The following is a 26898-nucleotide window of genomic DNA, read 5'->3' on the forward strand; positions in this document are numbered from 1 at the left end:
TTCTGATTCTGCCTATCACCCTCTGGTTTATGCTGTTTGACTCTTAGTCACAGGAAGATCAGCGGGACCGGGCGCATAGGAGAAATTTTGTTTTCCTCAGGCAGAAAGGGGCACTGAAAATCACTCCTCTCTTCTACTTGTAGCCCTGCAGCATACAGATAAATTGGAAATTCTCTTTAGTATTAATTTACATGACCTCAATTTATTTATTTATTTATTTTAATTAAAACAAGGTGGCATCGGGTCAGTTGGTTGAAGACCCCCCCAGGGCGCAGGCCTCACGTGGGCGGAGGGGCTGGGGGCCCAGGGGGTGGGGCCCAAGCTCCCCTCCTCCCTGAGTCAGAGGTGTAGGGAGGGGATGGGGAGAGGGGCGAGGGTCTGAGCACAGTGCTTTGATTTGTTTTTAAAAGGAGCTCCTTTTCACCTCCCGGAACAGTCTGCTGCTGACCTCGAGCCAGAGGTCGGGGAGGTCGGGGAGTAAGTAAGGTCCCAGGCCTGAGATCACCTGGAGTTCGCTCCGGGGCAACCCTCCGGCCCTCCGTGGTGGTAGTGGTGCCTGGAAACCTGCGAGGTGTTGCCTGACTGGGTCCAAAGGCCACAGGTTGGGTAGGTCTAATCACCCCCTTTTTGAGCGCTCTTAGGGGCGCTCAGGATTTTTTTGTTTTACTTACCTAGACTAGGAAGTGGCAGAGCAAGGATTCAAACCCCTTTCTGAACCCAAAGGCCTTGCTTTTTCAACTGTAATCGCCTAAGTCTCCTCGATTTACTCTTTCCCCCTTCAGGGATTCTGTTACTTACGGCTGCCACGAAGACGTCCAACTATAATGAACATTTTGGGCCAGAACAATTAAAGAAGTGGCCAGAGCCCAAGTCAGTTGCTTTGATGGAGGTAAAGTAATGTGGCATTTGGGGGTGTTCTTTTTGGTGGTGGGATATGAATCCATTGAGCTTAGGAACTAGTGTGTCTTAATCACAGTTGTTTTCCCCAGAACTAGAGCAGCACCTGGCATAGACTTGGCACTCAAAGAATTCGTTGAGTGGGAATGGCCTGGGATCAGATTTGGCCCAGTGTGGCTCTAGTGTTTTCCTGTGGCGGTGGGGGGTCAGGGCTGCGACCCGTCGGCAGTGCGTAAACACAGTAGTCCTCGAGCTCGCCCTGCAGGAGGAGCCAAGTCTGGGCTTGCCAGTTAATTCTTGGTACTTTAGGGCCTGGTAAAGCAAAGATTTTTTTCATAAAGTTTCATTGTTTTATGTGACACTATAACTTTCTTCTCTGTAAAGAGAAGCTGTTGGATAGTTCTTTTATTTTACCCTTTTTACTGTGGTGATTTATAGTAAGAGTGGTGTGTGTGTGTACAGAAAGCTGTGGATTTCAGAAGTGCTGCTAGAAATCATTAACATCCTCCTTACATTTTCTGACAACATCACCAAGGAGAAGCTATGAAAGACAAAATCTGCCAATTTCCTTAAGCAAAAAAAGGTGGTTTAAAAATCTGACACGTGACCAATGGTATGTATAACATTTGCTAGTAATGTTAATAGGATGGCTAAAAAAAGGTGATATCCCAAAGTGATTGCCAAAGAGTATGTTTCTGCTTCTCCAGATACATAGATTGATTTATTCTAAATTTGTGTTGTCGAATCAGGGGAAAATGTTTAATTGTTTTACATGATTTTTCAATTGCATTTTAAAATAAGTGTAAGAAGGCTTTGTTTTGAACCAAGATTCTGTTTATTATTATCAAGAGAGTTTTATTTTGGAGAAGACCCTAGTAGCTGTCTGAATATCATTTTACATTTCATGTGACTCTGTTAAATATGTGAGTAAAAATACAACTCTCTTTTGAGATTTCTTTTATTCATAGACGTGGAATTTGAGTTTGGGGTTTAGTTTATTTTCATGCACTCACTGTGGCAGCAGAACTGAAAGAAGAGCCAGAGATAGAATAATATAATTTTAAGAACCTGTATCACCTTACACTAGTTAATTCTTTTAGGTAACAGCATTTCTCTTCCAGACACTGAATTTTTATTGTTTTTCCATTTGTCCCTACTTAGTTCTGTAAGAATAAAAGCTGGAAAGATCAGTTCATAGTGATCCAAATGACAATCCCTTAAGTAAGGATTTAAGTGCATCAGCTTGACCCAAACTCATAATGGAAACAGCAAAAAAGACCTAGCTGTAAGACAGTCTTGGTCTTCTGCCAGCAGCCACCAACTGACTGGCTCTGGACCAGTCGAACTAAATCAGACTCTCTGCTGATTATAAAGAGGTTTATAAAGAGGTTTTGAATTATAAAGAGACCCAGCAGAAGTCAGGAAACTTCAAGGGCCTTTTAAAACATACCTCCTGAATGTCTGTACAGAGGCTTTGTTTTGTAGAGGATCCCTTTACTTAGTAAACTTTATTGGTATTTTGAAAATAAAGGTGTGATGTAAGGGATTTGTTTCAAAATAATCTGGGTAAGGGTCAGGGGAGTGAGTAGGGATTTAGATGAAATAAGATTAAGTTGATAATTGTTGAACCTGGGTGAAGGGTTCATGGAGAAGAACTGTGTTTGAAATTTTCCATAATAAAGAGTTGCAAAATATGTTCTGAGGTACAGATGTTAGATTCACACTTAAGCTATTGGTAAAATACACTGAGTTTTGTCACTGATTTGCTTCTTCAGGATTTACATCCTAATATTTAATTCTGTAAATATTTAATTCTAATATATAATTCTGTAATTTTAGGTGTTGGCTAGAGAAGATATTGATAAAGCTGTACATGCAATATTATTTAGAGAGAATTGTGTTGTGAAGGTAACAGTTGGCTACAGACTGTGGATTCTAAGTGTGTTCCTAGGTATGCAAGAGTGATGCAGAGCAGTGTCACCAAGAGGTTTTTACTGTGTCAAAGAGAGTCACTTTGCTGGGAGAATGAGCCTCCTCTGAATCACTCATTTATACTACAGAGATCTGAGATTGCACCATCTCCTTGCAGAAGTACTAAGAGGTTGGAATTCTCAGCTCTATCCTTAAGGGATCTGAGAGATTATTCTAACTGCTCCCCCTCTTTGTCCTGGTACTGAATAGAAATTCTTCCCTAAAATTTACCTCTCTCATACGTTCCCACATCGCAGTGAGGTTATATAAAGCCACGAGGAACGAATGAGTATTTAAGGGTAATGGCCAATCAGTGCTGATCGTCACTATGGAATTAATAAATTTAAGGAGGTTTTAATCTCAGTGAGAAGAACTGAAGTTTGGTGTTTAATGATACTTAATTAAACATTTGTACTGTGACATAATTTATAAAGGAAGTTTAATATATTCTCATTTGAGCATCAAAAGAGGTAGGTGGGATTACTCTCCTTTTATAGCGTCAGAGAGAGAGGTGCTGAAGTGTTTAGTCCTCTTTTTCCTGTACTACTTTTATCACGGACTTTACTGATGATGAAGGCTGGGGGCATGGAATGTGTGACCAGGGAATGCTTTGAATCCTTAAAAAGAAGCAGCATGAAGTAGGAATGACTTGGATGTGGTTTAATCTGAAGACACAGTTGTGGTATAGAACTGCTCATGGGGTCTTCCCTGCTCTAGGCTCCCAGATACCTTTTCTGAACTTTATTCTTTTCTTTAATTATCTTATGCTAGGATTTTGCAGCCCAAATATGCTGAGAGCTTAGGAGTGGAAACAAGTGTTTTTCCCCCTGATTCAAGTGAAAATAAATGGAGAACTTCTTAATCATTTGTTTTCCTCAGTTTGTATCACTTCATTAGAGATTGGATACGTATTTTCAGCATCTGGATGTTTTTAAGGAAAGAAGGAAAGAGATGTTACACAAGAAATGGACTGAAAATGTCACAAGTCCTCTTCAGAGAATTGTGGAAAAAGTAATTTCATATAAAGGGTTGGAAAAAACCCTTTATATGAAATTTTGAATATTTTTTGAAGCACACAATAAAACGGTACTGAGAGTTTTTTTCTTTTAACAAAGTACAATTTGAAAATTTGGGCCAACAGTTTTCATTGATTATGCAAACAGTCCCAAATTTATTTTTGTATTTAAGATGAACTCATGGAGCTGTAATACAGCCTACTGCATTTTTAAACCTGGAGTTCCGGATAGCAGGAATAGAAGTGTTGATTTGGAACTAGACTTATCAGGACTGCTTTTAGGTAAATGTTAATAGAATAACAGTGGCTTAAACCATAAGGACATTTATTGGTTACTCAACAAGAAATAGAGGGGTAGGTGGTCTCATGGTGGGTTCTGGCAGCATAACAACATCATTAATCACCCAGGTTTTTTTTTTTCTATCTTTCTATTCTGCTATCCTGAATATTTTCAGTGTATGCCCATCACCCTCACTTTTGTAAGCATGTTTGGTTGCTTCAGGTCCAGGTATTAGGTCTGTGTTCAGGACAAGAAAAAGGGGTAAGGAATAATGTCAGGAGACCCTTTTCTTACACCTCATCCTTTGATCAGGAAGCAAAAAGAGTCCCCAGAAACTCCTAGCAGATTTCCCTTGAGGTCTCACTGGCCATAACTGTGTCACATCTCAAGTCCTAGCCAGAAGCCAGGAAAGAGTGTGGCTTTCCATTTTCTCTAGTAGGATGTAGGCAAGAGAGAAGGGGATTCCATGGCTGTGGAGTTAGCCAACTATTAGGTGAAGGGACCACCAGTTTCTACCCTCTGCACTTCAGTTTGGGTTTACACAACAAGAACACAATTTTGGCTTCTTCTGTGGAAGATTTTTCTATTTTAACTTTGAGATCAGGACCCTCTTTTGAAATTGGAGCCCACCCAAATTTCCAGGGATTCAGTAGAGGTCTAAAGTAATTTGACTGGAATGTTAGAGCTTTTAGGTATAATTTACTGACCAAAATATCTGGATGTGCTTCCAGAACATTTGTGGATGTGCTTCCAGAAAATACTTCCTAAATTCCCTGAGAGGCAGAGCTCAAGGTTGAATCCAATTCTCTTTGAAACCAAAAGTACGCGTCGTACAAGTCTGCCCAGACATGTGATCGCACAAATGTAGGATGGGGAAGCCATGCCTTAGAAAACCCATATGTTGAAGTCCAAGTTATTTTAAATGACAGTAAATTGAGTGTGAGTCAGCCATGTGAGCTGGCTTCCAAGAAACCACCCAAGCTCTCAGGCTGGACAGAGAGGGGAGTATCAGGTCCAGTCTGTCCACCCTGCAGCTGTCTCGTCACTCCTGGTTCACACTGCAGATGGGACAGTCACCAGAACCTTAAGAGGAAGGTGGAGTCTTGACAGCATTTCACAGGAGGAAGAGTGGAAAGAAATACAGCGTATTTAGCCCCAGGAGGAGATGACTTGAGTACATGTATAAAAGGCTAACATGCAGATGAAGAGTAGATTTATTTTGTGTTGCTTCCAGAGGGAGAACTGGCAATGACAAGACAGATTCAGCTCTGTCTTAAGGACAAACTTCCTGGTGGTTAGAATGACCCATAGACTACCTGCCTCATGGGGCAGAAAGTTCCCAAACTAAGGCTAGTTGATGACTTGAGTTTAAAGCTGGATGATTACTTCTACCCAAAGGTGGTGGACTCCCACCACAGTCTGAATTATTTCTGAGATTTCTTCTAATCTTTTGAATCTATGATTTCATATAAAAATAGGAATAAAGTATTTGGCTGTTTTGGATCTTGGAGAATACATTTGTATGTAGTGGTTTGCTCTTAAGTGTATTTTTTTTTCCCCTAAAGGAAATTATGCTTGGAGACTTTTATGACCCTGAAGTGTACAATCCTTTTTATATGACAAAAAAGGACCCAAATTATGGAAAGATTAGCAAGTTTCATACTTCTATTTTATTCTTAGAAGCTCTGAGCTAGGGGGAAACCTGTTCATTTTAGAAGTCTTGTAGTTTTTCTACATTTAAAGAGAAATCCACAAAAGCATTTCCCTTGAGTTTTGGAATAGCAACCCAAAGTAATTTTGGCTGCTTGAGAGTTGACATTGTGAAAAAGGCACTTGCCTGTATGTGATAATTGGTTCGTTCATTCATTCAACCATCCACTCACATTCAGCAAACTGGGAGCCCAGGAGGGAGGGGACAGAGGGTGTGATGAGAATGTCACAGAACCTTGACAGTGAGCGCTCCTTTCTCAGGAAGGTGGGAGGAGGGATGGCAGGACAGGCTGCCCAGGGAGCCAATAGGTGAGCTTGTAATGAGTCTTCACATTTTAAACTGCCAATCAATATACGCATTAAAACTTGGGACTTGGGGCTCAGGTTTTTACTCCTGTGTAGCAGAATTAGCCACCTTATGTTGCTATTGATTTAAAAAAATGTGTGCGTCTCTGAAGAGAGAAGTGATTTATTTTGCTTCTCCCCGAAAACCAAGGCAGATCACGATTGTGAAGACAGGAAGGTTCTTTGCGCTCTGACTTTCTGAGTATTGTGCTGGGCAGTCATTATTGCTGCCTCCTTATTCAGTGGCTGTTTTTCCCTTGCAAACAGCATTTGGGTCAAGGTCAAGTATGTAGGGAAGTAAAGAGGGGGAAACGATCCCTCTGTCTAAAGTTTATAATCAGGTTGGGGGAGGAGAAAGCCACCTTCCTCCACGACCTCTGCATGACTGCCCCCCCCCCCAGCACACCGATGTTCTCACAGGCTCCCCGCAGGGGGCGCCCTTCCTCCCAGACCAGCTTAGAGTTCTGCCTTGTGTACTCTGAGCTGATGCCTCTCATGACCAGATGGTCGTTGTCTGCCACTTGTCTGTTCCTAGACGCAAGATCCCCGAGGACAGGACCTCACTGGCATGCAGCACACGGCATCAGCAGATGCGTATTGACTGATGCAGTGACACTGGGGAGCTCTGGGCAGCCCTCACTGCAGTCAGCCACGTACGGCTCAGTGAAATACCCTAGAGTGAGGCGGGTGGCATTTAACCTTACCCGGCTCCATGTCACCTTATTCCTGGGTCCTTATACTCAGCTGCTTCGGTGTACAGTAAGGCCACACTCCAATGCTTCTGACAGACTTGAAATGTTTAATACAAATTGTACTCGGGTCCTCAGAGTCATTTTTCTCACAGATTACTGTGCCACTGTTCTGTGATCCTCTGCTTAGAAGACAGCGAGGCACTGATGAAGAGCAGAGAGCTATTCTTCAGTACAAGACAGGTACTTTGTGATCGCAGGACTTTGTCTTCCGAGATGTCCAATTGTCAAGTGATTTCCTACCCCAAGAGTGACTAGCGTTGATGTTAAGTGTTGATGTGGGTTTTTAATCTTCCTGTAGGAAAATGATGTACCTTAAGAGAATTCAAAGAACTAGAGAAGGCCAGGCAGTGTGCCAGACTGCCCCGGTTCACTTCCACTCTCCGCAGCACGGTTCCAAAAGAGAAGCGCAAAGCCTGTGTGAGACCCGTGGGGAGCAAAACCCAAGTCACATGCAGGTAAAGGTGCACTAACTGACGGGTCTTTCTACTGTCCCCACAGTTCTGCCTTTTGCAGAATGTCGTATCGTTGGAATCCCACAGTTTGTAGCCTTTTCCAGGTTTTACCTGCATTCTTAAAGGCTGTTCTCACAGGATTAAGAATGTTAGGTTGCTGGATATTTTCTTTCAACGCATGTTATGTCCCACTGTCTTTTACTCTTTCAGTCGCCTGTCTTACTGCTGTTCCTTTGAAGATAGTTGTCTTTTTCTCTGGATGCTTTTAAGATTTTCTTGTCATCTTTGATTTTTGGCAGTTTTTGTTGATTTTTCCATGTGGATTTCTTTTTATTGATCCTGCTTGGGATTCACGGGTCTTCTTGTAGCTGTAAAGTGATGTCTTCAGTCAGTTCTGGGAAGTTCTCATTAATTTCCTCTGTGATTGTTACCTCTGCCATAATTCTTTCTCTCCGTTCTTTCTGAGACTCCAGTTAAACACATTTTAGATTTTCTCACTGTATCTTCCCTGTCTCTTACCCCTTTCTTGTGTATTTTCCATCCTTTTGTTGCTCCATATTTGATTCTAGTTATTTTTTACTAATTATTGCTTCAGTTGTGTCTAATAATCTGTTGTTAAACCCATCCATTGAGTTCTTATTTTCAGTTTTATTTTTATACTTCTAGTGTTTTATGTGGTTCTTTTTCAGATAGGCTTTGGGGAAAGCTGTCTGTACTCAGGGCGAAGAGGGTCTCTGCTCCCAACAGGAGAACCTATCCCAAGTGTCATGCTCGACTTGCCCCCCAGGTGGTGGCGGCGATCGATGTTCAGAAAAGGGTTAACTACCCACCCGCCAGGGCCTAGGAGGAAAAACCCACCAAGAGATACTCTGGGAGCATGGAGGAGTCGGTCCCCACTACCTGATGTTGGCCAGAGCTCCCAGGGAAGAAAGTAGGCAGAGACTGACAGCTCACTCTGGAAGGGCTCTCTTCCTCTCTCGAGTTGTTTCCGCTGCTATCCAGTGACTTTAAAATTGTGAATTTTGAGGGGAGGGTATAGCTCAAGTGGTAGAACACATGCTCAGCAGCATGAGGTCCTGGGTTCAATTCCCTGGTACCTCCTTTAAAAATAAATAAATAAATAAATAAGTAAAACTAATTACCTCCCCCCAACAACAACAACAACAAAATTTAAAAAAATTAAAATTGTGAATTTTGCAGGGTCAGGAGTATGTAAATTTTTTTTGTTTTCCTTTAATTGTTGTAGCAGGAGTGCTGGCCCGTGCAAACTTCTGAATTCTACCCAAAGAATAGAAGTCCTGTCCTGCTCTCTTTATATTTCCTTTTTATCCCCCATCCTGAGTTTTGCTGGAATGAATGACACTACTTTGTTTCTGTTTCTTTGTGATTTGGAAGTTCCATGTCCTATTTTCTGGTTTCATAGTCTCTAACAATTTTAACAAATATTTTTATTTAAACATCAATAATTATATGACTCCCCTCATATAAGACAAAGGCTTTATTTTGCTTTATTTCCTCATCTCCCCTCTCTGGCTTCTCAGCCTTTATGGATGGTCACAGCTCCTTAAATGGTCATCTGCCCTTGAGTCTGTTACTTCTGATGGCATCTCCACCTCACAGCCCGAGAAATCTTGTATGTATATATGTATGTATGTATGTATATATATACATTTTTTTAATAGAAGTATAGTCAGTTTATAATGTGTCAATTTCTGGTATACAGCATAATGCTTCAGTTGTACATAAATATACATATATTCATTTTCATATTCTTTTTCATCATAAGTTATGACAAGATGTTGAATATAGTTCCCTGTGCCCAGGAATCTTTGTGGAGTGATCAACCCTCCCCTACTGAACCCTTCAGTAGCTTCCTATAACCCTCCCAATAAGGTCCAGACTCAACTTAGCATGTAAGGTGATCTCTGGGCCCTGCCACCTTTTCTGGCTTCATCTAAAAAAATCCCTTCTCCCTAAAGAAAAGAAGTATAATAAAGCTGCAGAAGCATCTGGGTCAGGTCAGCACGTGAGGGAATCACCACATGGTGATGGGCCTCTGCACCCCCACCTGCCCTTTCCCTCTGCAACAAGCCTCTGAAGGGCTGGGACTGTCTGACTTTCCTTGGTGTTCCCAGCACTGAGCTGGAATGTAGTAGATGGTGAGTGAATGCTTGTTGGATAAAGGCATGAATGGAGGGATGAAGGAGAAGGCCATTTCTCTGGACAGGCCTGGGCTTTTCCCAGGGCAGGAATGGAGGAGCCCTGGGAAACCTGAGAGGACACACTCGGAGGTGCCTCAGGTGGCTGTTCAATAAAATAAGGAAAGACTCGAAGAGCAAGGTGGCTGTGGTCATCAGAGACAGTTAATTACAGAAAGCATAAACCTTCTCAAGTTTGAAAAAAAAAAAAAAAAAAAGGAGGGGGCCTGGCTGTGTTAGAAAGCACTGGCCTGCCTGGAAGCCACAGTGTCCCCGTCTGTTCAGGCCATTGTAACACGATACGAGACCGGGTGGCTTATCAATGACAGAAATGTACTTCTCACAGAGGCGGGGAAGTCCAAGATCAAGGTGCCGGCGGCTCAGTGTCTGGTGAGGACCGCTTCCTGGCTCAGAGACGGCACCTTCTGGCCGTGTCCTCATCTGGTGGAGGTGCTGAGGGTGCTCTCTCAGCCCTGTTTTCTGAGGGCGCTCGTCCCATTCATGAGGGCAGAGCTCATGACCTCATGACCTAGTCACCTCCCAGAGATTCCTCCAGTAATACCATCGCACTGGGGGTTAGGTTTCAGCGAATTCTGTGGGCAGACACACAGTCAGTCCATAGCAATCAGGAAGATAGCCAGGCTGCTTTGGGGACCACGAGGCCAGTCCTTTCCCCCCTGGGACTGTGTGGCTTTCATCATAGCTTCTCTTTGTGAACCTGCTTCCTTTCCTTTCTCTGCTTTCATATGCCTTTCCTGGAAAATGGATAGCCTCGTCCTGCCTTTCTGGATTGAGCCCTCCGAGGCTGCCTGGAGCCCCTCTGTCCCAGTTTCAACCTGGGCCAAGTGCCTCAGCTACAGCCTGAGAAGAGTCCCATGACCCACTGCCTAAGGGCGGTGCCAGCAGGGGTGTGGGCAGGGCAGACTGATTGATTGACAGCCACCAAGCAATGTTTTCTCAGTCTCTCCTTTTCATAAAGTGAGTGTTGAGTTCACAAACTTAATTTTCAGACAGTTATTGGGGTACAATAATTCTACCTGTACTGAGTTAAATTCTACTTTTCTTTGCAGTCCCCAAAAGCTTATCTGTGCAGAAGAGAAATATCCGCCTGGTAAAGAGAAAAACACTATCAACCCAAGTCAGACTGTTTTTGAAAGGCAGTTTCACTCTTTGAAGGTCAGCCCGGAGAGTAAAAGGCATGAGAAGAAGGGTCTGGTGAGCAGGGATCTGGGGGGAGCAGGGCTGGAATGGCACAGCTGTACAACTCCCACCCTGACAGTGAGCACTGAGTCCAGAATCTACTGACAAATCCCTCCCTCTCACGTGGGCTCCCAGGGCAGAGCAGGTAGTAACTTCAGGAGGGAGTGAAAAAGAGGGGGCAAAGGAAGATTAATTTTAAGCAGAAGCAGCAGTGGGGTTGCTGCTGGGCTCAGTGCTGCTGCCCAGCCGGGCACCCTTCTGCAGGGGAGCCATGCGTGAAAACCTTCAGAAAAGAAACAGATTGTGGGACCCTGGACCCCACTTTCGTGGGACAGATTGTGCCTTACAAGGTGAGGGATCTGCCTTATAAGATTTCCTCGGCTCTTTTTCCTGAGTTTTTTCTCTTCTGACATTTTCCTACCATTTACTACATATTACATCCAAATCAGACCAAAAATTTGTTCTCCTTAGTTCAGTTACAGTAGGTAGGAACCTTTTGAAATGAAATTTATACTAAAAAAATCTAGGGCAAAATGTAGTCTAGCTATATAAAAGGTACTTACATGCAGGAAATTTCCATGCACACATTTCCTGTCCAGAGCTCACACCCCAGTTGGCACAGCTGACAGCTCACGGCCTATTTCCCCTTCCACCCTCTCTCCCACACCCTGTCCCCTAAAGCCCAAGGGTTAGGACGCTTCCAGGGGAGGTTCAGGGCACTTGGTAGGTAATGGGTTCGAGCCCTCCCGAGTGATCTGTAGATCTTTGTGTCTCCTTCACCCACCAGCCTGGCCCCTTCCCTCCACCACACACAGAGCTGTCTTTCTAGCTTGAGAACCTTGTTAGTTAGGTATTTTGTGAGCCAGCTCCTCCCCAGTTCCACTGTTCTCCCCAGTCTCTCCAGAGAGAAGCAGGGGCTCCCTGTGTGGTCAGTTCCCTCTGAGCATAATTCTGTCTGAGAGCACAGGGAGCCCTCAGTCAGGTCTGAACACATCAGCTCGGCCCTCACAGCAGGGTAGCCTAACTGCTGTTCTCAAGAGGTCAAAAAGTGGAGTATGGTTTACGCACACTGGGAGTTTATTTTTCATTCCTGTACCAGAGCTGGGTGGGTCTGCAGGTCGGTAGGCCATCCCTGTTTCTTGCAGTCTTTCAGGCCCCTGGCTGAAGGAACGTTTGTCATCTCCGCACCTGGCTTCCAAGGTTGCCTCGGGAACTCACTCCTGTCAGCCTGAGAAGGGAGAGGTCACGGAGGAATTCTGCCCTGGGAGTGTAGGTGGATGGGGACCCAGTCACCAGGCGGCTCCTAACTGCAGGGAGTAGGTGCTGGGAAGAGCAGTCCCTGGCCGCTCTGAGCAGTGACAGGGAGAGCAGTGTCTCGTGGACAGCTGGTCATCTCTGCTACACCATAAAAAGGTAGTGCTGCGTGGAGTCCAGAGATACGGAAGCCCTGTCTGAGAGCTGCAGACACCAGACAGAGTGAGGGGGAGGTGAGGAGGGGCTAGGAAGCTGGCCTGGGAGATGAGTGGCCATGGGCATCGGCCCGGAAGTTCCTCTCTGCCCCGTAAGCCCCTCTTCCCCACCCTACACTCAGCTCTCCTCTTCTGTCGTAGGCTTTAGGAGGCAGACAGCACAGGCCCCGATCCTGGACGGTGGGGGAAGGCCAGCAGAGGTGGGGGTCCCAGCCCGCGGAGAGAAGAGTGATGACAGCAGAGGTCCTGGCGCAGCACCTGGCCGCCCTGCAGCGGGGAGTCAGGTGAGGTGGCCAGGAATCCTGCCCCAAGGGACCGCTTGTAATAAAGCTTTGCTGAACTTTAGTTTGTAGTACTTGTACAACAGTTAAAGTACTGCCCACGTCTTTTCTCTCCAGAAGTGGAAAAATATTGCAAGCAATATCCAAATAAGAACAGCTACTGTTTACTGAGCTCCTGTTGTGAATCAGAAACTGCATGAGGTATCTTATATTCGTTTAAAAAATTTCCTAGCAAGGCAGTAGTATCATCTCCAGTACATGAAGCTCAGAGGTTCGGTAGCTTGCTCAAGGTCAACTGCAGAATTTGAAAGTGTTCTTTTTTCCAGGTGCAGTCCCCCTGGTGCCGAAGCACACGCTCCCTCACCAGGGCACACGCCCTCCTCACAGCCACTTGGACTTTTTGAGGTTAGTCAGACTGCTCAGAATTTGGGTTCCCCCCGGAGGGTGGAGCTGCCCCACTGGCCTGCCAGGGCGCCCGAGAGGGGCTTGCTGGACACTCCTCAAGCCGCTCAGCCCCTCCCCAGGCGATGTAGTCCCAGGGTGCCCCCTCCCTTTCCTTGCCTTTCAGAAAACCAGGCTCATGTTTTAGTCAGGAGAGAATGTGATTTCTTAAGGAGCAAAGCTGTGTTCCTAAGTCCAAAGGGGTGACTGGAGTTGCTGGAAGTACTTACATTAAAAATCCTGTCGTTTCGTAGAAGCCATCTGACTCACATCCTGCGAGCTCCTCTGTCCAAATCGGACGAGAACCCTGACACATCTAATAAAGGAGAAATGGCACTGGCCACAGTTCATCCCACGAGGAAGTCCCACAGACCCAGGAAAGGGCTATCCTGTAGCTTTGTCATAGGTAACCCCAGAACTGGTTTTAAGCCTGCCTGACCCATCAGTGATAACCTTATGCTCTGAAAGTCAGCTGGTCAGAGGCCGACTTCCTGACATCAGCCCACACCCACCTCCATAACCAGCACAGCCCGCTTCCCCAGGCCCTGTAGAAGAGCAGCACTTTGCTTTGCTCAGTGCAGCTGAGCCTGACCAGCCAGACCGTCCCTAAATTAAGCAACACACTCAGTTGTCTGTGTTCAGATATTGGTGTGTCTCTTCCTTTGACACTGTGCCGTATTTCCTTTATGTCTGTTTTAGCCAACTCGGTGTCCAGGATCAATACCTGGAATGATGGATTTTTTTTCACTTGAATATTCTGAATTATGTTTTCCAGTTTTTATTTGCTCGGTGATTACATTATGACAGAAACAAGGGCTATGGTGGAGGGACACTTGACTCCTTCCTTCCTTCCAGCTCCTAGAGAAGACCTGCTCCCTGAGAAATCAGGGCTAAAAGACAGATCTTTTCCCAGTTGTATTCATTAACCCAGGGATCTAGTGTCTAAGACCTTATTTTTATCAATGTTCAAGGCAGATTTCACACTTCAAAATCTAGAGGCCGAGGAAGCAGGTCTGACAACTGTGGATGTGGCTCTGACAGGATTGGGGCAGGGGGAAAGGCAGGTGCTTCTGGAGCTGGAGGGGCCGAGGGGCCCGCTGCCAAGGTTTAACTCTGGTGCATTTTCTTCATGGCTAAGTCACCCCGAAGTTTCTACTCAACTAGGCAAGCAGAGGGGCTCACAAGGGGACAGTCTAGCTCCCACAGAGATCAGCCATTCTAGCCATCAAAGAAACTGAGCCCCAGAAACAGTAGGTCAAGTGACTGGAGTCACAGAGCAAGCCAATGGCAGTCAAGTGAGTGCTTCCCCTCCATATTCTGTCCTTGGTTTTTCTCCCTGTTGCAGAAAGGAAATTTGGTTTTGTCATAAGCAACCCCTGAAGTCACCTTTTAAAAGCCTTTCACATAGAAAATAAGTCAGGCTTTGAAGAAGTTACATTCATAAACTTATATTTTTATTCTCTTTCTGTACATATTGGCAATGATAAAGCTTAAAGATGCATGTCCTGTGACATACACAAAAACAAGGACTTTACATAAATAATTTATACTTCAGAAAATTAAAGTTGAAAAATATTTTCCGTGTCATTTGAGTTCACAGTATTTAAAGGAAATCAAGCTTTCCCCCTTAGATTTCAGACTACATAGCCTCAGCAGAGGATGGTAAAATCTAACCAGGAATAAAATGATTGAGTTTGTTTTTATTCAGTGCACAAGCAGACACTATGTCGGTATCAGGCTGTTCCCAGGCGGAGGCTGCAGCATTTCTTCCAGTCCTTCACCTCCTGAGTGGCCAGTGACCCAGCAGAGGTCACGTGGCATGGAATGGTTAGAGCATCACCCAAACCACCCACAGTGGACACATTCAACCAAGTGGTAACGTCTGGTGGTCTGATGCCTCATTTCCACGTAATACTTTTTATAGCCCTGAAAATGGAAACCTTGGCATCTAAACACAGCCGAACATGTTAACACTAATACAAGGCACTGTACTATGGGGTTTGGTTTATTTATAGGAAGGATCATGTTTGCATAGATTGCTAGTGATTTAGTGTGCAATAAAATAGAGGCCTGGCGCGCGCGGCCTTGCAATGGGTGAAGCCGCCTGACGCTCCTCCAGCTGAGGGGCCGCGCCGGCGGTCTTCTCCAGCCCAGGCCCAGAGGGCAGACCCCCGAGGCCCCTACAGGAGAGTTTTTTGCTCAAAAAGCTGCAGGTCAAAGCGGACCCAGACCTCCCCGGTGGGGACCTCGTGCAGCAGGAGTCGGCGGGTTGTAGGGCCTTTGCTTTCCTGTTCTGTTCGAATTTTTGCCACTGCAACTTCGGTGCGACCCAGGAAATCTGGTGAATAGACACGTGAGAGTCAGAAGTCTGTCTTCTTTAAAAAAATTGTTAAAAACTACCACAGGGGGAGTATCTGAAGCAGGATTCATAAAACCTTCAAATCTAAGACAAGTAGCTTCTTCTGGTCAAGGGCTGTTGTACACTGTGAATGGATGTGTGCAGAATGAGGGGTTTGTGTGAGGGAAACTGCCTCTTGGGAATCCAAGTCTCTTTGGTTGGGGAATGTCTCACCCCCTCAGGCGGTGCCAGGAGCACAGCGTTTCCATTAGGGAAGCAGAGGTAACTGGGGTCAGAGACCTGAAACAAAACTGAGGCCACCCAGCCACCCCTTCCTCCTGAGAAGGTGCCCCACCTGCTGCCACTGTGAACTACTGAGGACCATGGCCTGTGTCACTGCCCTTCAGTGTCAAGGGGCGACAACAAGTCAGAGCACCCTGGCTCCGGACCCTGGATCCTAGAGTACAGGGGGACCTCCAGACCCCCTCCCCGAGTTATACTTTTACCATCTGGTGAAAACTGGTCTCTGTCGAACATGGTGAGACACAGCACATCCTGATAAAGATCCTTAATAAAGAACTGGCAGTTAAAATTCCACTTGGGATTTAGTGTGTCCTGGAGGGTCCTGGTGGTGTAGCTCTGGGAGCCCATGCTGATTTCACAGTATGGATTGCTCTTTCCTGAACAAAAACAGACCAGCATGCATGTGATAACGAGGTCTTCTTGAGCAGAAGCAGGATCCAAACAGATGCTTCTCCGTGGACCAGGGCAGCAGGGGCCACTGCTGGAGGGCCCGCCTCTGCCCTGTGGTCTCTGTTCCCATTGCTGAAGCATCATAAACCCCAGGAGTGACCACGCAGGCTGCACCGCCAGGGCGGCTCCCCGGGGGCGTGTGTCAGAGTAGTGTGATTTGTGCTTTCTCCACTCAGAGCACTGAGGAAGGAGGCACTGGAAGTTACTGGGAAAACAGAGTGATGATAATATTGGTCTGATAACCATTTTAGTGGCACTGGAAGTATTTGTTTTCCTTTTTTTCGGAGGGGGAGGTAATTAGGTAATTATTTATTTACTTTTATAATAGAGGTACTGGGGACTGAACCCAGGACCTTGTGCACACACTTTACCACTGAGCTGTACCCACCCCCAACTTTTTAAACGTGTCCCATTATTCAATGTTCAGAAGAGTCATCAGCAAAGCACGAGGTAGCTACCATGTCTGCAGGATGAAGGAAGCATTTACCATTTGGTTTACAGGCTTTCAGTTCCGTAGCTTCAATGACATGCACCATCAGACGCCCAATGCCTGAAGTCTTTTGAGAGCGAGCTACAAAAGAGGAAGACGAACGACATTAATTTCTCCTGAAAATGCAGATAGCACAGTGATGATGCTAAGCTGCAGATACTCACAGTCTGTCTTCCAGCCAACCCCAGAACTCCCCAGTCTCACCTGTCACTGAACTGGGCCTGGCAGACAAGCACTTGGCTGCTCTGTGCCTTGGCCTGTGCCTTGGCCGTGTCACCAGCTGGGATACCCTGCTGCCATCTCTGTCCGTCAGCATCCTACACATCCTTCAAGATGTAGATCCAATCTCACATCTCATCTCCCAGACCCCTTCCCTCCTCCGTGCATCCATTATCCTTGCCTTCTGAGCATCCCACAGCCTGCTGGGTCTGAAGTTCTGTGTCAGTCCATGTCCTCTGCCAGGAGGGGCCGTGGCAGAGCAGATTGTTTATTTAATATCCCTGTATTAACCCCTCAACTTCTGGCAAATAGTAATATTAGTAACATAATATGTCACAGTCATTCAGCACTTAAAAGCAGCTAACATTTATTGGATACTTACTTTGTGTTAGGCATGTGCTCAGCCACTACATATGTTACATGACTTAAGGTACCTGTATAACTGCTATTCCCGTATCTGAGAAAGCTGAGTCTTAGAAAGGACTATGACATGCTTACGTCACAGAGCTTCTAAATGGCAGGGCCAGAACTTAAACATCAGATACCAAAGCCTATTTTCTTAACCACTCACCATAATTCTAATTATATGTAGACACTTCAGCTTCTAAAGTTTTACTTAAGACATTATTCTACTCAAGGAAGTACTCAAAACCACTTTTAATATGGAGAGAAGTGAGTCAGTGAACTCAGATTATCTTGACAAATATAAAGTCAGTCAGGCAGGGGAGGGGTTTAGAAACTAAACAAAAAGCTGCCTGGTGAGCGACTGATCTTTCAAAACTCAGGGCACGTAGAACCTTCTCTATGAGAAGTCTCTGCCCCTCCCAGCATGGCACGTGTATTCAGCTCCCCCTTGAAGGCAGGGCTGGGCCATATTCATCTTTGTAGGCCCAGGTAAGCCCAGCACCGGGCCTGGCACAGAGTAAGTAATCAATAAATGTCTAAAGAATTGAACACGTGGAAAATGCATAACAATATGTACAGATGTTGATGTTAAGCAAAACTAATACAGAAAAACTTTGATTTATATCTTTGACCAATTAAGAGATCATTATGTGCTTTCTGAGAGGATTCAATCATTGATTTTTTCAATAGCAAGCCTTTAAAGCACTATTAAAATAAGATTCAATTAGCAGAAGCTGATTTACACATACCTTTCAGGAGTATATAACAAAATAAGGGAAACCTGAATAAAAAAACATAAAGAGCTGCAACTGCAGCAGCCAGGAACGTAAGTGGGAGGACTGGTCAGGGAAGGGCCACGTGCCCCGGCCTGGTGGGAGACTGGCTGTGTCACTGGGAGAGGGGACGGCTGGGAAAATGGGGACGAGAACCACGGAGGGAACATACGGGACTCGGCAACTGACTAGAGAGGCCTGGGGGGTCAGAGAGCATGTTTCCAGTGTCTGTGGCCAAGGACAACACTGCCATCCACAGAGATCTCCTGGAAGGAGGCTGGCTAATCCCACAGGAGGAGCAGAGCAGGTGTGTCTGGAGAGAGTGACCACTGAGACTGGGTGATGTGAAGGGGAGAGGCTCAGGCAAGGGCAGAACTCCCAGGGTACAGCAGGGGAAGCAGAATTAGGAAGGAGGTGATGAAAGAAGATTTGGTGGTAGGAGGACCCTCGGGGTATCATGGGGTGCAGGGGGAGGGAGGTGCCTCGATTTCCTGCCATTGGGTAAACCGAGCCAAGTTTGGGGGGTCACTGGTGTCATGTGATGAGCTCTTTGCAGAGTGATGGGGACAACAAGTGGTGTGAAGGCTGTGAGTGGGGCAAGGGGGCAAGTTAAGGTCCAGGACCTGGTGTCGGCAGAGGGAGGCTGGTGGATCTGGAGGAGGGCTTGGGTAGAGGCTGGGCGCTGGAGGAGGAGCAGCGGGCTGATGAGCTGAAGGGAAACAGGCCATAGAAGTGAAGTTTGATGGAGCCAAATGGACCAAGTGGAGGTGGGTCTGGTTGTGCAAAGAGAGGACCCCTCTTCCTGGAAACAGGAGTGAAGAATGGGTGTGTGGGGAGGAGGGACAAAGACTTCACCACAGAGAGAGGGGGTTCCCCCTGTCTGTGCAATGGACAGTGGGGCTCCTGCTGTCCGGTCTTGCAGTAAGTCTGGACTTTCAGGCCATTCCCATTTACCCACTTCACTGCAGGAGCAGAGGCTTGTGTCCACAAGGTGGGACCCGCCCCCTCCCCCGGGGCCCTGTGGCTGGTTCCGACCCTCCAGGGCACCACCTACTACCTTGATAAGCCTTCTCCCGTTTCTTCTTTTCGGTGTCGATGTACTGTTCAGACGCAGCCTTGATCTTCTGGACCCAGGCCGTCCTGGAGGAGAAGCAGAGAGCAGCCATCGGGCGGCTTTCCCACACCAGGTCCCCCAGGAGCCCCAGGGCTCTGCACTCGCTAACCTTGGCTTTGACAAGTTCCTAGTCACAGCCCTAACATTAATTCAACCCAAAGACTCGCCTGCCAATTAAGGATCAAGCTGAGAATTTCCAGACAATTCTTGACGGCACCTGGCACTTCTGGGGCAGAGGGAGAGGATGTGGTGCCAGCTCAGCATGACAGGATGACAGGTCTACTGCACAGAGAGCTGCACACACAGAGGAGGGGGCGCTCCACCCAAGGACGTGGGACGGGCAGAGCAGACGCTCTGGCTGGAGTGCAGGGCCTGTGCGGCGCAGGGGTGGGACTGGGGCCGAGAGGCACAGGAGGGACTCAGGAAGCAGGTGAAGGAGCAAGACTGTCCCTGAGGGATTTCGGCAGGAAGTGAGGTGTTGGCTCTCCCATTTCAGGAGATCCTGGGGAGGCACTGGAATCAGGGGAGTGTGTTACGGGCGTTTGTGGTAACCTGGCATGTCTAAATCAAGGCCCACCAGTGGGACTGGGGTGGAGGAGACTGGCTGAGGCGCTGAGGATGCAGAATTAGTAGGGCGTGAGCACAGACTGGAGGAGGTTTATGGCCGAGGAAGAGGTCAGGCTTTCTCCTAGACTTCCAGGCAGGCCACACGTGGTCAGGACTGACCTCTCGTTAATGTTGTCTGTTCGGAGAGTGTAGACCCGGTCAATGTGAGAAATGTGGAAGACAGGCTCATCGCTGGAAGGGTCTGTGGGCAGTTTCACCAAGGCTTCATTCAGGAAAATGGGCTGAAAGAATTGGGGCCAAAACACAGGCTGTGAAATGGGCCAGGACACTCCACCTGCCTAAGTCCAGAGAGTCATCTGTTGTGAAGAGCCTTGCTGAGGAGTAGGGAGGTCTAGTTTCCAGAGCCTTATGCTTAGGAGAAAAGAAACTGCCTCTGTTTCGTGAAAGTAAGTGTCCAGGGGAGATTAGACGTTACTAAACTGGGGACAGGAGCTCTGAGTGTCCACGCCTGCTCACGGGATAGGGTCTCTCCTCCAGGCACTGAAACGTGGCCCTCTGTGTCAGCCTCAGTTTTACAGAGAGACCCGATGCTGAATGTGGGCAGACGGGGGATCACATGTCATGTCTGCTGGGGGCGGAGATGGACTCAGCTGCAATCCAGCTGGTGGCTGTCAGAGGGCAGTGAAGGCCCAGCCACTCTAGGCTTCTTCCCCGGGAAGTGACAAGGAGGCAGGTGAAGAGTCCCATGAGGCCAGGACAGGCTCAAGCAGGAAGGAGGTCCTTAAGGTAAAGGAAACACCTCGTTATGCTCTTGATGCTACTGCCAAAAACATGACGCTTACCGTTTTATACATTTTGAACTGAGCGTTGGACTTAGAGCTGAAAAGTTTCTCAGAGCCCGAGGAAACAGCAAACTGCTTGACCATGTAGGTAAGAAGCAGGAAGTCGTTGAAGAGGAACCCGTGCAGCTCCTTATTGCTCTTGGTCTTGTACAGCTTCCCACTGTGCAGCAGCTTCCGGGGCCCCAGGCAGTTGGTGAGCGAGTTGAAAACAAGTTGCTTGAAGAGAAAGAAACTGTCACTTTGTAAGTCCCAGCACCCCTGGAGAGGCCCGTGCCCTGGACCTCAGGGAGCTGCGGGAGAGCTCTCTAGGTGGGAATGTGGCTGTAATCATTCATCTTTACACGAAAGATTCTTACATTTACTTCTCTTCAGAATTCAAACTGGCACAGTGAAACCAATTCCTTACAGACCCACAGAATACTGATTCTACCAGCTGAATTAAAAAAACTCGAAACATAAATCTCTTTTTTACAAGAAAGAAGATGACAACCCAAGAAGGGGCAGAATGGTGAATCCACATGGGCTGAGCTGAGGTGTAGACTGTCTACACTCGGGGAAGGCCCAAACCCGGTTCCCCTGGAGAGCCTGCCCACGGCACCCAGCACAGCACCCCAGGCCTCACCTCTGCCAGACTTTCGCACTGAACGTGCATCTGGATCCACTCCAGGCGGTCTGAATTCTCCTTCTCCCGAACCCCTTCATTAACTTGAGAGCAGAGCTCCTCTGCCCGTTCGAGGGCCAGTTTCAGAGAAGAGTGGTCTACGTGATTCTCTGGGGTGTTCTCCAGAATCTGGAAGAGAAGGGGCTGCATCACGTGGGATGTCCTGTCTTCCACCTGCCCCTCCAGCTGGGTGCTGGGCGCTGGAAACACAACAGTGAGCAAGACGATCGTTTACCCTTGAGAGGCTCAGGGTTCCATGAGCTCTCGGGATACAAGTGACTCAGTGACAAGAGTGGGGCCAAGTGCTACATGGATCCAGTGCCCTGAGGTCTGCGGGTCTCTGGTGGCTCTCCGGCTGGGTCTGGGGGGTAGGTCATATGTTAAAGGGCGCCTCTCTACTTCCCCCCAGTAACTTAAGCTGTGTGCCTTTAGGGTGAACCCTCCAGAATAGACTGGCTGCACCTTTGATAAGTATGTTAACTTGCTGAAGAGCAATGGTTCATGGCATTTTTGGGTTCACTGATCACTGAAAGCGATGAATCCCCTGCCACGGAAAAAACATAATACATCCGTGTTGTCAGCGTGTAGGAAAATGCATTCCGTTCATTCTGAAGTGACTTCAAACTAATGTTCCAAAGGTAAAAGGATAGAGGCCAGAATACAACTTTGTGTGGTCCCTCTGGGGCTTAGCGGGCCCGTCAACAGATGACTCCTGTCTGGTCTCCCTGGTCCTGCGGGTCCACTGTCCTCTATTTACAATCCTAAAATGTGAAAAAGCCCTGAAGGCCTTAAGCTTTTCTCATGACTCATTTGGTAGCAAAACCTGACCTGAGCTGGAGAGATGTACTTATTTATTCGACTTCAGCGATTATTCAGGTATTTCACTGCAGGACTACTAACGTGGCGGTCATCAGTGCTGCCCAGGCTTTGCTGGGGTGTCACGTGACCTGCAGCATTTGAATTACATTCTGAATTCTGGAACACATGTGGCCCCAGATACTTCAGGTAAGGGACTGCGGCTTAATGTGTATCAGTGGTCCTGTTTGGCATAACTGAGACATTAGCCCTGTAACATAAGGTCTGCACTGAGGTGACATGGCTCACACCACCAGTGGTCAAGGCATAATCAATAAAAGCAACAGTAGTAGTATTTCTACTGTTTTTCTTTGTAAGATGATTAACATTACGTCAGTGATTATTGGTGAGATAGTCCTTTGAAAGCCTGCCTTCTCCTTAGAAGGCACATTGGCTCTAGGCCCACACTGCTTACGAATGGAATTTTAGAGGGACCGTGAAGCCAGCAGGCTGAGGTGGGACACAGCAAGGGGATGACGATGACCTGTTTAGGTCACTGAGTTGGAGATTCCTGGGACATCTAGGGGAGTATTCAGGGGGGAGATGAACTCAGATCTCAGTAGAAAGACTGGACCCCAAGGTTGTACAAACGGTGGGCTCCGTCTGGGCTCAAGACGGGCTTCGCAACTGGAGACGTAGAGGACTTTGCCCTGCCTCGACAACACACACTCATGACCCTGAGAGGCCAGGGGGAGGACAAGTAACCCAAGTGACCCTGGATATGTCTTTTATTTGCCACATCACGGATTTATCCCTTCAGACTGCATGTGTTCATAGGTGCGTGCACAGACACACACACACACACACACACAGACGCGTGCACACACGCACACACAGACGCACACACACACACACACACTTGGGGCCCGGTCCATCAGACACTAGAGTCAGACCACATGGAGGGGTGGCTGGCATACTTGGAGGCTCCCTGACTATCAGCCTCCGTGGACCCTGAAGGGTCCTGCGTCCCCCAGCCGGGCACTCACACTTCTGATGAGGAGCGGGTAGCGCGTGATCCTCTGCATGGGCTTCAGCAGGAAGCTGGACAGGGGCATTCCTTTACATCGAGGGTCAGATGCTAGCTTCTGCAAAATAATTGAAAGGCTCATGAGGAAATCATAGCCTCGAGGAAAACACTGGAAATGTTGGCTATACTCCTGACTTTGACCGGCTTTTAGATTTCTAATTTCTTTCTAAAACTCAGGATCCAAAATGATATGTATCAGACTAACAGCAGGAATATTCCACCTCATGTGCTAAACCCAGAGGATGCTTTCCAGTCCTTTCTTGGGGCATCTGACAGTCTGTGTGACCCCTCCCTCTACTGCTTCCAGAACCACTCTCTCAGCTGTCTCCCAGCCCACAGACCTTTGCGGTCTTCCTCTCTCCTTTCTTCCCCTCTGCCCGCCCCAACTGTAGGTGCTGCCCAAGATCCCCTGCAATGAGTCCCAGTGTAACCCAGCCCATCGCTGGGGCTCCACACCTGCCGGATTACTCTCCTCACCTGATGTCCCAAAGCACCTCGATACCTCAACATACTCCAAAATGAAGTCCTCGTCTTCCCTCATAAACGCATTCTCTTCTACTTCTATTCCTACCTGAGCTGGGAGCACCATTCACACCCACCCACCTTCACACACACATACACACCTACGAGTCACCACTGACGCCAAGTAAGTAGCTCTTGGTCTCCCTCCTGCTCATCACCCCTGCTTCATCAGCAATAATTAGAACCATTTACTGAGCACCCACTATGAGCCACACTCACACTGTCCCTTCTACTCTTCTTTTACTTGACTAATTCATACTCATCTCTGAAGACTCAGATTACCCTCCTCTTGTCCTGGCTCTCCCTTTCCTTGACGCCTCCCCTCCTTTCCAGTGATCCCTCTCAAAGCCCATAAGAACCCATGGCTTCCTTTATCATCACACCACATCTGGACTGGGTAACATGGGTGGGTGTCTCTATGACCTCCCACCCAGACTGTTAACTCCAGGGACCACACTTGCTTCCTTCTACTCCCAGTACTAGTTCAGGACCTAACAGAGTAGCTAGGATGCTAAGATGATCTTTCTTTCTTTTTTTTAATAGAGGTACTGGGAAATGAACCCAGGACCTCGTACATGCTAAGCATGTACTCTATCACTGAACTATTCCCACCCCCCAGGATAATCATTTTTAATGACTAAAAAAATGCATTTATATATAATTTACTTAACCTTTTTCCATTATGGCATATTAAAACTGCCCCCTCCTTTTGTTTTGGGATATATCTATACATGTTTCTATGACAAGCACCTTCATGATATTTATTTCTATATTTTCTGGGTCTTTTTAAAAAGTAACATTTTAGAACACGGCTTATTGTTAGAGTTTGCTTTTTAATGTAATCAATGCCATGCCTTTCATCACGAGACAATGCACTTTTATTTTTACTACTGTTACAAATGTAATGACACTGATGTCCTATTTACATTATTTTTATCACTATTTGAAAAAAATTTATAATCTTTTCCTATACTTTAGAAGGCAAAAGTCCTATATTTAATTCTACTATTGATTATTTTTAAATATTCCCATGTACTCACAGTTCCACATTTATCTGATTATTGTGATTAATGTTTGTTTCTGTGATCTTGGTTTCTTTCTGTTTCTTCTAGTTCATTTCCAGGCAACCCCTTGCCTCCCACCAATTGGAAGGTTCTGTCCTCAGTGCCTTATACTGAATGATTTTTGCATCCTTGAGATCATCATAAGAGAAATAAAATTAGCATTTACTGAATGCTTATTACGTGCTGGTCTCTGTGCTAAAGTACTTAAAAAGTATTATCTGATTATCTCCGGATTATAGATGAGGGGAATGAAGGCATCAAATGTTGAGAAACGTGCGCTGCTCACACAAGTGGACAGTGATGGGCTGGGATTTCAGCTGGAACAGTCCGTTTCTAAGCCTGTCTTGTTCTAAGCATGATATTATGTTGCCTTCTGGCATGATCCTATTTGTTTATGATAGACTCTTCATGAAATGCTTAATTTTTTTTTTTGGAGGGGGAGGGAGGTAATTAGGTTTATTTCTTTATTTTCAGGACCTCGTGCATGCTAAGCATGCGCTCTACCACTTGAGCTATACCCTCCCACTGTAATGCTTAATTTTATTCACTATTATTTTAATTAAAAGTTTAACAGCTATATTTATAAAAGGTATCAGGTTATAACTTTTTTTCATTTTTGTAATTAAATACAAATACAAAAACAGGCCTTGGGGTCAGAGCCACTTTTGCCTTATACAATGAATTAGGTAGGCTTTCTATTTTTTTCTGTGATCTGCAACAGTTTATATAATACGAAATGATCTATTCCTCTGTAGCTGTCAAGAATTCACCATCAAATCCATCAAGTGAAACTAGCTCCTCTTTTGGGATAAGTTACTCAGTTTTTTCCCTTGGTTAATAGTATCTTTAGATTTTCTGTTCTTATTGAGCCAGTTTTCAAACTTTAATAGAAAACAAGTTTTCTTAATGCTTTCACAGTTATTAGCATATATTTTTAAATTATATACACTTTTACTTTAAGAAATAACTTTGTGTCTATTCTTGTTTTTACTTGTGTTTGTTTTTTCTCTTTTTCTATTAGATTTAGAGTTATTTTTTATCAGTTCTTTTCAGTGTATCTGTTCGTGGATATATTGCTGTCATTTGTGCTTTTATCTTTAATAGTTTCTCTATTTTGCTTTAGAATTTTATCTCCTCTGCCTATATATCTTATATATTGTTTATTTTTCCATTCTCTTCTGATAATAAAAATATGAAAATTATGCATTCTCCCACAAAGAACTGCTGGGGCTGTATAATACATCCCGATATGCAGTACTTCACAACCAAAAAAACCTAGTAAAAATGCAAAAAAAGCAGGAAAATCGATTTCTTCCTAAATTTTCCTAACCATTTTATTAACACATATGGTAACAATAGTTTCTATTACTGAGCAATATCAATGAAAAGGACTTCTCAAAATGTGATTTTTGTTATGATAACCAGACATACGAGGCTCATTGCTGTATCACTGTAAGGATGTTGATTCATTATATTATGTGTAGTGAATGTGTACACAGTGTACTTGCTGAGCACAGTTCTAACAATACAGTTCTAACACTACCTGCTTGTTTTAATTTATGACCAGGGCATCATGGAACAGACCATTTCCTCTGTCTTCTCACTGGTTTCTGGAAGGTGAATGACACCTGAGGACATGTCTTACATGTGTGCAGGATCACAGATATGCTTTTTGTTCATTACTCTAATTTCTGATGTCTCCATTTTTTTCCTACTCATAAGGGCATTTCCTTTTGTCCCATTTTATTCGTCCATTTATTTTATTTTTTTAAGTTTATTTTAATTTTATTTTCTGCAGACTTTTTTTTGGTTTTTTTTTGGAGGGGTAGATTAGGGTTTGTTTGTTTGTTTGTTTATTTATTTATTTATTTATTTATTTTAAATGGAGGTACTGAGGACTGAACCGAAGACCTCATGCGTGCCAGGCATGCATTCTGCCACTGAGCTATACCCTCCCATCCATTTATTTTAAATTTTATTTTATCTTATTGCATTTTATACACCTAAGTAAGATATTTTATTTTTTCTTGAATAAGATAGGTATAAAATAAATACAATTTACAAAATTAAGAAAGTGACATTCTGGATGTTTTTTGAAGTATAAAGTAGCTGACTTACATAGGCTTAAAAAAAAACACTCTGCTATTTAAGATGGGCAAGAGCATGGTCCAAGAAAAATCAATTCAACACAAAAGGCAACTCAAAGCAATCAGAAAATTCTTTGCCATATTTGTGTTTCCTCTGGAAAGTGATGAGG

The 26898-nt window shown here is 45.6% G+C and overlaps 2 protein-coding genes across 7 annotated transcripts in view; one reads left to right on the plus strand and one right to left on the minus strand.

The window, feature by feature from the left end:
- The window catches only part of FAM228A (family with sequence similarity 228 member A), a 62939-nt gene extending 46993 nt beyond the window's left edge, over positions 1 to 15946 (plus strand). The window contains 6 exon segments of the mRNA XM_032497941.1: positions 783 to 889; positions 7063 to 7150; positions 7269 to 7425; positions 10691 to 10835; positions 12431 to 12573; positions 12897 to 15946. Coding sequence (XP_032353832.1) covers positions 783 to 889; positions 7063 to 7150; positions 7269 to 7425; positions 10691 to 10835; positions 12431 to 12573; positions 12897 to 13218 — 962 coding nt within the window. The 3' untranslated portion in view covers positions 13219 to 15946.
- ITSN2 (intersectin 2) overlaps positions 14444 to 26898 on the minus strand; it is a 132319-nt gene continuing 119864 nt past the window's right edge. For 3 of the 6 annotated variants that reach the window (XM_032497125.1, XM_032497129.1, XM_032497124.1), the window contains 8 exons: positions 23015 to 23113; positions 21135 to 21302; positions 20513 to 20728; positions 19830 to 19951; positions 19047 to 19129; positions 16590 to 16673; positions 15856 to 16029; positions 14444 to 15349 (listed from right to left, as the gene is read on the minus strand). In XM_032497125.1, the coding sequence (XP_032353016.1) occupies positions 15192 to 15349; positions 15856 to 16029; positions 16590 to 16673; positions 19047 to 19129; positions 19830 to 19951; positions 20513 to 20728; positions 21135 to 21302; positions 23015 to 23113 (1104 nt within the window). In that variant the 3' untranslated portion in view covers positions 14444 to 15191. Of the gene's footprint in view, positions 16030 to 16088; positions 17998 to 18021; positions 18792 to 19046; positions 19130 to 19829; positions 19952 to 20512; positions 20729 to 21134; positions 21303 to 23014; positions 23114 to 26898 lie in introns of those variants that run through there. The other 3 variants (XR_004326180.1, XM_032497127.1, XM_032497126.1) reach the window with 3 other exon arrangements.

This window comes from Camelus ferus, chromosome 15 (assembly GCF_009834535.1).
Source record: "Camelus ferus isolate YT-003-E chromosome 15, BCGSAC_Cfer_1.0, whole genome shotgun sequence".
In the NCBI taxonomy this organism is placed as follows: domain Eukaryota; kingdom Metazoa; phylum Chordata; class Mammalia; order Artiodactyla; family Camelidae; genus Camelus; species Camelus ferus.